The sequence below is a fragment of the Eschrichtius robustus genome, chromosome 7, assembly GCF_028021215.1.
Source record: "Eschrichtius robustus isolate mEscRob2 chromosome 7, mEscRob2.pri, whole genome shotgun sequence".
Taxonomy (NCBI): Eukaryota; Metazoa; Chordata; class Mammalia; order Artiodactyla; family Eschrichtiidae; genus Eschrichtius; species Eschrichtius robustus.
In genome coordinates, this window is record NC_090830.1 from 100,427,283 (window position 1) to 100,441,343 (window position 14,061).

General features: G+C 37.4%; 1 protein-coding gene across 4 annotated transcripts in view; it reads left to right on the plus strand.

Moving 5' to 3' along the window:
* Window positions 1–408: 408 nt before the first annotated feature.
* MINPP1 (multiple inositol-polyphosphate phosphatase 1) overlaps window positions 409–14,061 on the plus strand; it is a 144,067-nt gene continuing 130,414 nt past the window's right edge. For 3 of the 4 annotated variants that reach the window (XM_068548144.1, XM_068548146.1, XM_068548143.1), the window contains exons 1-3: window positions 409–1,091; window positions 4,002–4,199; window positions 7,192–7,289. In XM_068548144.1, coding sequence (XP_068404245.1) covers window positions 455–1,091; window positions 4,002–4,199; window positions 7,192–7,289 — 933 coding nt within the window. In that variant the 5' untranslated portion in view covers window positions 409–454. The remainder of the gene's footprint in view (window positions 1,092–4,001; window positions 4,200–7,191; window positions 7,290–14,061) is intronic. The other variant, XM_068548147.1, reaches the window with a different exon arrangement.

The window sequence follows — 14,061 nt, forward strand, 5'->3', positions numbered from 1 at the left end:
ATGATGATACAGGAGTCAGCTCTTAAAAGGTGTCCTGTTTTGGCAGCTTGGGAGACTTAAGGCTGAGTCCGGGCTTATTCACACCCTAGAGAATTTAAACAGCGGGGGAGTCATTGAGTCAGTCCCTGAGGCGCCGCCAGCTACGAGGAAACTCGCCCACGCTCGGGAAGCCAAGCGACGCCGGCTCCACCTAAGCCACAGGTCTCCGAAGCTCCTCGAGGATTTCTACCGGCTTCACCCGAGCCACAGGGCCACTGGGCTCCTCGGAGCGTCCCGCCCGCATTCTCGGTGCTCCAGCAACACTAGCCACCTCCTCACAGCCGCAGAGCTGGGTACGCGCAGTGATTCCCGGGGGGCACCGGCCGGAAGCACCCTCCGGACCCGCCCCCTGCCCACCGGAGCCGGAAGCTGTCGACCGAGCCGGTATGTTGCCCTCCGCGGGCCGTAGTGCATCATGCTCCGTGGCCCCTGCCGCCTCTTCAGGGTCTCCGTGGCACCCGTCGCGGCCCTGGCTGTGGCGCTGGTCTCGTCGCTCTCTCGCTGCTCCCTCCTGGAGCCGGAGAACCGCGTGGTCTCGCCGCTCAGCCCCTACTTCGGCACCAAGACTCGCTACGAGGATGCCAACCCCGGGCTGCTGCCGGACCCCGAGGCGCCACGGCGGGACCCACAGCTGCTGGAGGAGACCTGCACCCCGGTACAGCTGGTCGCCCTCATCCGCCACGGCACCCGCTACCCGACCACCAAACAGATCCGCAAGCTGCGGCAGCTGCACGGACTGCTGCAGGCCCGCGGGCCCGGGGATGACCGGACCCGCGCTGCCGGCGGCGGCGACCTGGGCGCTGCGCTGGCCGACTGGCCGCTGTGGTACGCGGACTGGATGGACGGGCAGCTGGTGGAGAAGGGGCGGCAGGACATGCGACAGCTGGCCCTGCGCCTGGCCTCCCTTTTCCCGGTCCTCTTCAGCCGAGAGAACCGCGGCCGCCTGCAGCTAGTCACCAGCTCCAAGCACCGCTGCGTGGACAGCGGCGCTGCCTTCCTGCAGGGACTGTGGCAGCACTACCACCCTGGGTTACCGCCGCCCGACGTCGCAGGTGACCACCCCGGGCCGCCCGGCCAGAGCCCTGCCTCGGTCCTCCCCCAGATCCCGGACGTCCCCGATCCCAGCCTCTCCTTACTTCCCTTTGTCCCCAGCCCCCCCATCCCATGGAATGTTCAGGACTTGGCTCTCTCCCTTATCCTCGTACATAATGTTCATTTATTCATTCATCAGGGATGAGTTTGGCACCTTCTACGTGCAGGACGCTGTGGTAGACGTTGGGGGATCCAGTAGGAAGGGAGACAGGCCAGGGCAGTTTTTGATCACCCATTCCCAAAATGAATTTCTCCCTCTGAGCACCAACCCCTTTCCCCTTCCTCCCTCTGGCGGCTAGTTCTACAGTTCGGCGCACTTTTTTTTTTTTTTTAAATCTAGGACTTTTCTTCCTCAGGCTTTACTTCTGATACTACTATTTGGGTTTTGTTTTGTTTTGTTTTTTTCACTTAACAGCCTTTTCAGATATTGATTCTAGACCTACAACCTATTTTAGGAAGCTACACTCAAACTTTCTTTACTGCTCTGCTTTTTTCTCTGTTTTGATTTTGCATGTACTATAGAGTGACTCTCATTGTAGCTGTGGTCCGTGGTCATGGCACAGTACTTTACTAATTTATTCCACTACCGATACTTTTGCAAAATTTGAGAGATCATCTAGTGGAGCTCTTTTATTTCACAGGTGAAGAAGCTGAGCCCAAGAAAATGCCTTGCTGATTGTCCTTTCTTAGTTTGAGGCCCAGAATCCAGGTCTTCTGTTTTCCCTCAAATGATGCTTTTTCCCTAGAAAATGTTTTAAAAGTCACAGATAATAATAATAGCAAACACTTAATGCTTGCTATGTGCTAGGCATGCCTCACATTTATTTCACAAAATCCTTACAACAGCTCTCTGAGGTTGATTGTATTTTCCCCCCTCTTAACAGGTGAGGAAATTGAGACGCAGAAACACTAATTTGCCTAATTTCAAATGACTAGGTATGAACCCAGGAAATCTGATTTAGAGCTTGGTCTCTTAACCATTACACTACGTACAGCTTCCATTTGTCCTGTAACTTAAGGATAAGAATGAAAACATAACATTTTTGTGCCAGAGAGATGAACAAGTGTTAATACTTTCTTGATCAGCTTTAAAGTCATAGCTGAGGTGAGGCATCATTTAGCTTTAAAAAGCCCAAGCAAAAAATAAATTAGAAGTAGACTGGTTTGTCATTTCTCTAATAGCATTCTCTCTTAAGCCGTTCAGCCATCTCCAAGGGGTTCTTCCATTGACTCTGTCATGACTGTGGGTAACTCGGTTGGCTGACTTGCGTTTAGTCACTTGTTGAATCATGCTTTTTAATATAGCTAGACTTTTTTCCATTGATATGAATGAAAATTTCCCACAAACCTGTTAAATTAACTGAATGTTGAAAGCAGAACATACTTCAATATAGTACTATATATGTATATAGTGTATACCAAAAAGGGACTACTGGACCTCCTGGGATGAATGAATTTTTGCCCTTAGATGGATTATGAGAATTGGCATTTGCCAGCCATGGATCAAAATAGTTCAGGATAAGCCACCCCTCACCATTTTCAGTATCAGAGATTAAACCCTTTGCTTAGCTGCTTCATTATTATCTACAGACAATTGTTTTGCCTGTTGTGTACATCTGGGCTTTGGAGGGAAGCCACTGAATTGGATTTTGTATTCTTACAGAAACAGAACAACGCCTTTGTTTCTGTTTAAAGAATAGCAGTAATTAGATAATAGCAGGGATGAATTATCCAGATCCACTTAGGAAATTTTGAGGCCACAGAAAAAGATGACAAAAATCACTTATTTTCCTAGTAAGTTATTTCTTAAGAACTGTAATCTGATTGCCAATTAAAATTGGCAGAATTATTCATTTCAGGAGCTCCTGAAATGGATACACACACACATACATATAAATATTTTCACATACACATCTGAAGCAAAATGGTAAAACTAGACATAATTTTCTTATTATACTTGGTGTTCTTTTCATGGTAAATTATTGGAGAAATGATGATTGGAATCTGTGTATTTTTAAATATGACTGAGAAAACTTAAAAGGCACCCCAGTAGTTGAAGCATGATTACGAATGCTTTTCTAGTATGTATTTGTTACCGAATTGGGGAAATAATGTAACACATAAAATTCTAAATGGGAAGTTATTCTGGAGCTTCAGTTAGAAAATAAACCGAATCAGAAGCATCTAGCACAATGAAATACAGAAGATCTGAAACTTTAATGTATTTTGTGCTATTGTCAGTAGTTTTTGTCCAAAGCAGTCTTTTGTAAAGTAACACAGGGTTGAAAAAGTTAACTGAGAAAATAAAATACTCTGTTTAGACTTTGGCTTAGAGTAGTAAAACAGAGCCTGTCTGTTGAATTCTCTCTCACCTTGTAATTAGAAACGTTGCTAATTTTTAGATTGTTTTCTCAAATTTTCTGTGCCTGATGGAAACAGTACTTAGGTAATAGATTTTTACACTTTTTATGACATTCATATCTAATTATTTTTGTTTTCTTTAAGAAAACATTCATTTCAGTTACCTTTATTTCATAGTGTAGTATTGCTCTAACATTTTATTTTATCTTTGATATTTTCTGTTTCTTTAGTCTTTTTTAGCGTATCCTCTCATGAACTAACAATCATTACAAACGGGGAATAGTTTTGTCCTATGTCTTTCTTGAGTAGTGTGTACTTATTTCAGACATGTCAATGAATAAATAGGTTTTTAGTGTTCCTTTTTACACTTGAAACAAAATTTTCCAATAATTTGAAATTGTCGTTCATGTCAATGGATATATATATATATATATATGTATATATATACACATATATATATACACACACACACACATACATACACACACAATTATTTTTTTCCCTTTCAGACATGGAGTGTGGACCTCCAAGAATTAATGATAAATTAATGAGGTTCTTTGATCATTGTGAGAAGTTTTTAACTCAAGTGGAAAGGAATGCTACGGCTCTTTATCATGTAGAAGCCTTCAAAACTGGACCAGAAATGCAGAACATTTTAAAAAAAGTTGCAGGTATTTTGCAAGTGCCAGTCAACAACTTAAATGCAGGTAATGTGCCTATTATCTCGCATTTGAACTCTGAAATAGTTTAAGTGGTTTTTAAACTCTGAACATGGAAAAATATGGAAGCATAAAGTTATTCCTTTTAAAGGACCACAATTGATTTTACGTTGAGAAAGTTATGTGTTCTAGAAAATTATGTGTGTCACATGTTCTAGTTATGTGTGTCAAGAAAAATTCTATACTCATGCTTACTATTCTTAGATTCAGATTCTTCTTTGAGTTTTATGTAAATTAATACACAAGATTCTTGATGTATCCTGGAATTTTTTTTTTTTTTTAGGACAAAGTTATATAAAGCTTCAACTCTAAGCATTATTTATAAAACAAAAATTATCTTTTTCTGAATTATCTCCTCTTAAAGTGATACAAATGGAAAGTCATATAAATTCTTTAGCTTTTAAAGCAGTTCAGAAGTACATGTTAATGTTTTGAGAGGGGTTAAGTTTTTAAAAAGTAGTGTGATTTTTTTTTTTTTTCTTTGAAGCTTTTATACCTAGAGATGCTGAGGAAATGAGCAGTCATGTATGTCATAAGCTATTGCAGTGGATGGGTTGACTGTGCAACCTGGGACACTTTAGGGTGAAAGGAAACACTATTAATAATTATGCTGGGAAAGCAGGTGGAAAACCAAGGTACATGGTCACCAAGCAATGAGAAATTAAGAAAATATAATAAGATTTTTTTTCTTGTTTTCTAGGAATGTATAATCCATACAGCAGATATTGACAGATATATAGAGTGTGATTTCATTATACTGTGAATAAATTTCCAAAGACTAGAAGTAGGAGATGTTGGGAATAAATTAAATAGACTAGAATATGTCGATCCTGGTGTCTGAATGCTTTATAAGGATCAAAAAAGTGAAGATGCCTAGACTAGCATCTAAAATTGAGTTTTTTCTCTTTTCTTCGACTGGCTATACATTGGGGTTGTTTGCAGAGCTTTAAAAATTATTTGGGAAATAATTCAAGTATGTAGATAATAATAAAGGCTAATATAATGAGTATCTGTATACCCACAACTTAGTTTGATCAAATTTTAACATTATGCTTCACTTAGTTGCTTTAAATATATTGAGGGTCCTTTTTCCCTCTCTAGGATCTCATTCCTTTCCTTTTCTCCCAGAGGTAACCATTGTCATGAATTGAGCATTTAAGTCATCCCATGTCGGTTTTTATATTTATGTTTCTATACCTAAATGGGGCATTTTGCAGATTTTTAAACTTTTAGGAATGGTATCAAACTATGATATCAGTCTGAAATTTGATTTTAATTCAACTTTGTATTTTTTATTTAATGTGTGTAATTCTAGTTCTGCATTTTAAACTTACGTACAGAATTCCATTTTATAATACCAGCATCTAGCCATTATTCTGTTAGTGGGCATTTAAGATTGTTGAAGATTTTTTTAAAAACGCTATTTCTAGTCTCTGACTTGACAAGGATTATTTGTATTTTACTGATGGGGTAACTGAGAGCAACTTCTTTTTGGAGGCAATATTAGCATAGTGGTTAAAATCATGGGTTCTGGAATTGGACTGTTTGTATTCAATTCTTGACTTTGTTATATTATTGACTAACTCTGTGATCTTTGGCAAGTTCCTTAATATCACTGTGCCATAGTTTCTTTCTCTGTAAAATGGATGTAGGAATTGTACCTGCCTCACAGGATTATTGCAAGGATTATATGAGATTAATTCATGCAAAGCATTAGCACAGTACCTGGCACAGAGTAACTGTTCAAAAATATTTTAGCTATTTAAATCCTTTTTTTTTTTTTGCATGGAAAGGTGATGCTGTATGTATTTTCTGTAACTTATTTTTACTTAGCAATGTATATGTCTCATTTTTTAAAATTCTGTGTTATTTTATAGGATATATATAATTACATTTTTAGGTAAATGATAGTTAAAAATTTATTTAACCCATCATCAGGTTTTACTGGTCAGAGAGGCTGGAGCTAATACAGTCCAAATTCTTTATTTTATAGGAAATTACTTTTCTACTAAGGTTTTTCTTAGTTTTTAACTCTTTCAAATAACACAACAGTGGACATTCTTACAGTCTGCTTTTTGCACTTGAGAGTTTATAAGATAAATAACTATAGGTAGAATTGTTGGGTTAAGGTGCATGAATATTTTACATCTTAACATATACTTCCAAATTGTTCTCTGAAGGCGTAGAAAAATTTATATCAACAATATGTGAGAATGCCCATTTCCCCCAATTCATCCGACAGTGGATATTATTAGTCATTTTGACTTTTGCCAATTTAATTAATGAAAAATGATATCTAGCTTTAATTTGCATTTCTTTGGTTACTTGTAAGGTTGAACATCTTTTCATATGTTTATTAGCTATTTCATTCCTTCTGAGAGTTGCCTCTTCATAACCTTGGCCATCTTCTATTGGATTATTTTTATGTTTTTTCTTATTGATCATAGGTACCCTTTATGTGTTATGGATATATTAATTATATGTCCTTTGATATTGCTTGACAAAAGAATAAATCCTTTGCCTATTTTGTGTTGAGACCCAGGAAGCCTAGAGTGACTTACCCAGGATAATTAGCGTCAGAGTCAGGTCTCATAGTGTGATTTTTCCCTCTTTGTTTCTCTCCTTCTTGACCCTTTGTTTCACCTTCCTTCTGACTCCTCAGTCTGCCCTTTCTTCGTTCTTTACCTCTTGCAGTCTTCTCTTCTCTTTTATATCCTTCTCTGTACTTGCTTCTTCTTAATAGTTATAATGTTAATTGTGTAGTTAAAAGAACTGTTCAATAAATGTACTTTGTCATTGCTGATTTTCAAGTTGGGGACTAAAACCTTTTATAACTTTATCTCCCCTCCTCCAATCCTCTAAAATTAACAAAATCAAGTTATGTTTTATATAGTAAGTCCTTGGCATTCTATAGATATTCAGCCTTTGGAAAACTGCAGGAAATAGTAACCTACAAATTTTACCTTTTTTTTTCTCTCAGATTTAATTCAGGTAGCTTTTTTCACCTGTTCATTTGACCTGGCAATTAAAGGTGTTAAATCTCCTTGGTGTGATGTTTTTGACATAGATGATGCAAAGGTAAGTATTACTTTTGGAGTTTCTTTGCTTTTTTTTTTTTTTGCATGGTTTTCATTGTTGTCTTTATTTGAAGCGGCTTTTCAAAAAATAAGTAGAGTAGGGAACATTAAGTGTCTTTGACTATCTTGTAATTTTCCTAAAAAAGAGAGATTAATTGTTCAGATAGGACCTACCTACTTGTAAATAGTTTAGGTTCATAAAACTCCGGAAAACATTCTTCCATTGTGATTTGATTTCTAGGTCCACCCAGTTAAAAATCTACTTAACCCATCATCAAATTTTACTGCTGGAAAGGATTATAGAGCTAATATAATCCAAATTCTTCTTTTTATAGGAAGCCAAAGCTCAGAGAGGATGAATGGTTTTCCAAATACCTATTCTTTTATAAAGTTTTCATAATAAACTGAGTTCTGTTTTCTACCCAGTGATGGCAGTGGTTCATCTAGGTGCTGCCTGGCTACTTTGTATTCCCTTTCTTTCCTCTTCATTCATGTTGTTTCTTTGTAGACTTTTAGACTCTAGAGAGAAAAGGGCAGACAGACCTCTGGTGACTGTAAAGGAGGCAAATTCTGGTCAAATCTGGGATGCTGGGAGCCAGAGAGGTGGGGTAGGAAAGTGTTAATTGTTTTCTTAAGTATTGAGGATCAAGGCATTGAATAGAATTCTGATGGATGAGAGTAGGATGTATCTTTATGTATGGGTCATTCAGAAATATGGACTTCAGAAACTTTAGTCATCCTTGCATGCATATGGAACCTTCAGCATTCTGTATGAAAATCAATTATTAACTTCAGAATTTAACCTCAGATTTTGAAAAGAAGTGTACTATTTGTCAGTTAGAAGCAAGCTTTTAAGCTGAAAGCTAATGTACATTTGAAAGTAAACAAGTGCTTTATTTCGTTAATTAAAGACTAAAGTGACCAACAACCAGATTAAAGGTGATTTTTCTGTAGTATTATGCCAATGTGGAAGTAGGGCTTAGCCAGTAAGTTGGAAGAAGGGAAAAGAGACCTCGATGGATGCTTGCTCTAGGATGCTGAGCGCCAGAAGTAATAGGTGTATGTATTTCCTCTCTGTGCTCCTGAATTGCTTCCTGATGATCTACTTTTTCTCTGTCTCAAGTACTCAAAACACTTCTCATCTCCTCTAAATGTCCATAACTATCACTTCAGAAACATCCTGGCCTACCCTTCTTTGAAATGCTCTATGCTTAGGATGATCGTAAAATTTATGTTCTAAATTGAATACTTTTATTTATTTTTTATAAATTTATTTATTTATTTTTGGCTGCACTGGGTCTTCGTTGCTACGCACGGGCTTTCTCTAGTTGCGGCGAGCGGGGGCTACTCTTTGTTGTGGTGCGTGGGCTTCTCATCGCAGTGGCTCCTCGTTGCGGAGCACAGACTCTAGGCACGCGGGCTTCAGTAGTTGTGGCACGCGGGCTTCAGTAGTTGTGGCTCGCAGGCTCTGGAGAGCAGGCTCAGTATTGTGGTACATGGGCTTAGTTGCTCCACGGCACGTGGGATCTTCCCGGCCCAGGGCTCGAACCCGTGTCCCCTGCTCTGGCAGGTGGATTCTTAACCGCTCCACCACTAGGGAAGCTCCTAAATTGAATACTTTTAAAAGTGAAAGGGGAACCAGTAATAATTACACCAGTATAGGTATAAACTGAGACTTATGGTCACCATTCACTTGTGTCAAAATTCCTCACCTCCCTTTTCTCCCTACCCAGATTGCTGTAGGGGAAAAGACGATAAAAAGCCGAATTGAAGTGATTTTCAGTATTGTGTAAATGACTGAGGGGTATTAGCAAAAGGGAAATTTACTTTTTAACAGAAGAACAACTTATTTGCCCAAGTTACTACAGTTGTTGGAATATTTGGCATATGCTTACCTGGCTATCTGCCCTTTTTGTATTCTGAGTAGCTATATCCATGTGGTCCCTTACTTCCAAAGACCGACAACTCTGTGCTTTTATTTCCATATCTTAAAAGATGGAACTATTAGGTGACTTAGATTCTGTGCTACTTGTTTTTCTTTTCCTTTTATTTTTAGGATTACCCTTTTATCTCTTTACTGCTTATGAACTTCTCTCTTTTTTTCCCTACAACTTATTTTGAAAAATTTCAAACTGACAGAAGTTGCAAGAACAACAGAATGAACATTCATGTCCTTCACCTATATTCACCAGTTTTTAACTTTTTTTGCCACGTTTGTTTTTCTTTCTTTATAATCTATTAGTTTCCTATTGCTGCTATTACAGATTACTGCAAATTTAGTAGCTTAAAGCAACACAAATTTATTATCTTACAGTTCTGGAAATCAGAATTCCAAAATGAATTTTACAGGGCTAAAATCAAGGTATCAACAGGGGGCTGTGTTCTCTCTGGAGACTCTAGGGGAAAATCTGTTCCTTGTCCTTTCCAGTCTCCAGAGCTCACCTGCATTCCTTGTATCACTATGACCACGGCTTCATGGTTATATCTCCTACTCTGTCCTTCCTGCCTACTTCTTATAAGGATCTTTGTGATTATGGGGCCCATCTAGATAGTCTAGGATAATTTTCCATCTTAAGCTCCTTAACTTAATCACATTTGCAAATTCCCTTTTATCATGTAAGATAACATATTCATTGGTTGTAGGCGTTAGGATGTAGACATCTTTGAGGGACATTTATTCTGTCACATATATATGTAATCATTTTTTTCTAAATGTCAAGACTCTTCACCCTTAAATACTTGGGCATGCATCTAAACAAGAACCTTCTCCTACATAATCATAATAAAATGTAAATTTACATATGCATATATAGTACAGTATTGTCTAATATACAGTCAATATTCGTGTTTTCACACTTGTCTTAATAGACTCCTATATTTATAGCTTTTATTTAAAAAAATTTTTTGAACATCTTTATTGGAGTATAATTGCTTTATAATGGTGTGTTAGTTTCTGCTTTATAACAAAGTGAATCAGCTATACATATACGTATATCCCCATATCTCCCTCCCTCTTGCGTCTCCCTCCCACTTTTTTTTTATTTTTAAATTCAGGATCTAATCAAGGATCATTCATTGTATTTATTTGTCATGCCTTTAGTTGCCTTTAATCTAGAAGAGTGTTCCAGCCTTTCTTTTGTCTTTTATACACTGGCATTTTGCAGGCATCTAGGCCAGCTTTTTTGCAGAATGTCTTTGTGTCTGTTTTTTCACTTAAGATTAGATAGGGGTTTAAACATTTTTGACAAGAATACTATATAAGTATTCTTATGTAGTGTGTCTAATCAGAAGGAACGATGTCAGTTTGTCACATCATTGATGATGATATGTTTGATCATATGATTAAAGTGGCACCTTCCAGATTTCTCTATTGTGTAGGTACCTTTAAATAACTTCTCATTTTTTTTTGAACTTTATTTTTTATACAGCAGGTTCTTATTAGTTATCCATTTTATACATATTAGTGCACATATGTCAGTCCCAATCTCCCAATTCATACCACCACCACCACCCCCCCCCCGCTGCTTTCAAAGAACGTCTCATTTAAATGACCATGATTTGAAAATTTGAAATACATGTTTAAATTAATTGAATAAGAGCTTCCTTTTTATACAGTAAAAGCAAATAAGTTAGATTCTTCATTAAAAAATATAAAGTTTTCTTTTGATTTAGATGTTTCCTGTGCTTTTTTTTTCTTTTTCAGTAATTTGATACAAAAATCTCTGCTTAGGACTTTTCACTATGAAATAGGTTTACATACTGAAGTATTTACAGATGCAATAAAATGACGTCTGGGATTTGCTTCAGCATAATCCAGTGGTGGTGGTAGGGGCATAACTGAAACAGAATTGGACAAGTGTTAATTGTTGTTGAAGTTGGATGAGAGGTACGTGAGGGTTCATTATTCTCCTGTTCTCTATTTTTATGTTTGAAATTCTTTATTAAAAATGTTTTAAGGGGCTTCCCTGGTGGTGCAGTAGTTAAGAATCCGCCTGCCAATGCAGGGGACACAGGTTCGAGCCCTGGCCGGGGAAGATCCCACATGCTGCGGAGCAGCTAAGCCCGCGCGCCGCAACTACTGAGCCTGCACTCTAGAGCCCACGAGCCACAACTACTGAAGCCCGTGTGACTAGAGTCCGTGCTCCACAGCAAGAGAAACCACCACAATGAGAAGCCCACACGCCGCAACGAAGAGTAGCCCCCGCTCGCGGCAACCAGAGAAAGCCCACGCACAGCAACGAAGACCCAACACAGCCAATATAAATAAATAAAATAAATTAATTTATATAAAAAAAAGTGTTTTAAGAGTTAAAAATGAATAGAAATATATGAAATTCTGAGAATTCTGGATATTATTAGATATCCAAGACCTTATGAAATGCTGGTCCACGTGTGCCTTCATTCAGCAAATATTGTTTTAGTGCCTGCTCCATGCCAGGCACTTGGTTGAAACTGAAGATACTAACATAAGATAGGCATTGTCCTCAATGTCACAAGGAGTGAAAGACAAAAAAACCATTGCAAGACAATGGGATGGCTATAACAGAAGTATATATAAGGTATAGTGATACACAAAGGAGGAAGTTGATTAATGGCAGTCAGGTAAACCTTATAAAAGAAGTGACACATGAACTATGTACTTCTCTGTGGGATAGCTTTTTGCAGCTTTGTATCTATCTTCGACTGTAACAAGTATATATCTTCTACTGTAACAAGTATATCTAGATTTTCTATCTCATATGGGGTCAGTTTTGGTATTTAATATTTTCTTGTAGAAGTCATTCATGTTCTCCAGGTTTTCAGATTTATTTGTGGAGTTTGGCAAATTTATCTCATGATTTAAAAAAAGGTCTTCTATATCTGAGATTATTTCCCCATTATTATTACTTATTTGTGTATCTGCATTTTCTTTATTATGTTATTTAGTGTTTACTAATTTATTATTTTTTTTCCAAGAAACAGTTTAACTATATGTTTTGAACTTTATGTAGTGGAATCATCCAGTATGTGTTTTTTTGTATATAGTTTTTTCTCAACATTATGTTTTTAAGATTTATCTATGATGCTGCGTGTAGCTATAGTTCAATTATTTTTATTGCTGTGTAGTATTCCATTACATGAATTATCATAGTTTTTTAATCCATTATCTTGTTGGTAAACATCTGGGTTGTTTTCAGTTTGGGACTACTATGAATATTCTTGTGTATGTCTGTAGGTGTGTATACACACATTTCTGAAGGTCCATGTCTGTAGTAGAATTGCTGGATCATAAGATATGCAGAACTTCAAATTTACTAGATAATGCCCAATTATTTTTTGGAGCTGTTCCAGTTTATATTTCTATCTTTATGCTTCTTTCCATATATTTTTTTTCTTGTTTTGGACTCTTTCTTTTTTAAATGATTATTTTATTTTCTTAAGTCTTTGGAATTCATGATACTGTGTTTATTTAATTATAGTTTTCATTTGCTCTGTAGCAGAATTTCTAGGGTGAGAGGTTTTTTTTCTGGCTATTTTATCTGTGTAGCAGTCTTGTTTTTAATTTGTATGTTTGTAAAGATACTAGCACCTTTTAAATTATTACTCATCTTTGCAGTGAATTCAGCTTTTACTTCTCAGGCGGCCAGTAGGGATGAGCAGCTATTCAGAGATAAGTAGTGTTCCTTCCAGTTTGGAGTTTTTCTCTGAGATTCTTTGTAGAATGCTTCTTATAAAGATGGAAGGTCAGTCTGTTTCCTGTAATGGTGTTACATACTGTAGGGAGGCTCCTCTTAGACTTCGTTCTTATTGTTTCAAACAAAGGGTTATTGGATCTGCTCCTGCAAGTGTACCATGTGCTTTGAGGATCTGTCTTCTGTTGGTTTTATCTGAGGGGTTTTGTTTGTGTTTTGTTTGATTTTCACTGCATTTGGCAGTCCTTCCTCATTTATGGTGGTGGCTCAGGGTACAGAGGTCTCCTAATTTCTTTGAAAGGGGCATTTGCATTTCTTTTTCATTCTTCTTTTTTTAGAGTGATTTCTGAGAGAAGAGAGCATATATATCTTAATTCCATCATCTTAAAACCCGAAGCTTTGTTTATATTTTCTAGTTAAGAGCACTTTCAATGTTTCATTGCAAAATACGATGTTTGGCATAGTCACTAGTAGTTATCCTTACCAAGTTAAGAAAATTTCTGTTTCTTACTAAAACCTTCTATTTATTTATTGTTTTTAAGATCAGGAATGTTTGCTGAATTTCTGGCATCTAGGAAGATGATTTTTTTTTCCTCTTTAATCTTCTAACATAGAAATTACATTAGTACATTTTCTAATATTGAATTATCCTTGCATTCCTTCTTTCTTATGATAGATTCTTTTACTGACTGATTTTTCTCCTAGTTATAAGTCATGTTTCTTGTTTCTTCATGTATTTCCAGTAATTATTAGATACTGGACACTGTGAATGTTATGGTGTTGAATGCCTGGATTTTGTCTTCTAAGTATTGAATTTTGTTTTATTTTGCAGTTAAGTTACTTGTGGATCAGTTTGATCCTTTTCAGGCTTCATTTTTCTGAGTTTCATGCTCTTGACCTGACCTTACAAAACTCAGAAACAAAACCTTACTTATTATACACATGTCTTTACTATTAAAGTATGTCTCTTTTGGGGTCCAGATTGAAGTCCTGGATGTCTTGGTATCTCTGGAAGCTGTCTCTACTTAGGCCGCTTGGAACATGAATATCTCTCAGCCTTATGATAGCTCTGGAATTGATCAGCTTACAACTCCCACAGCC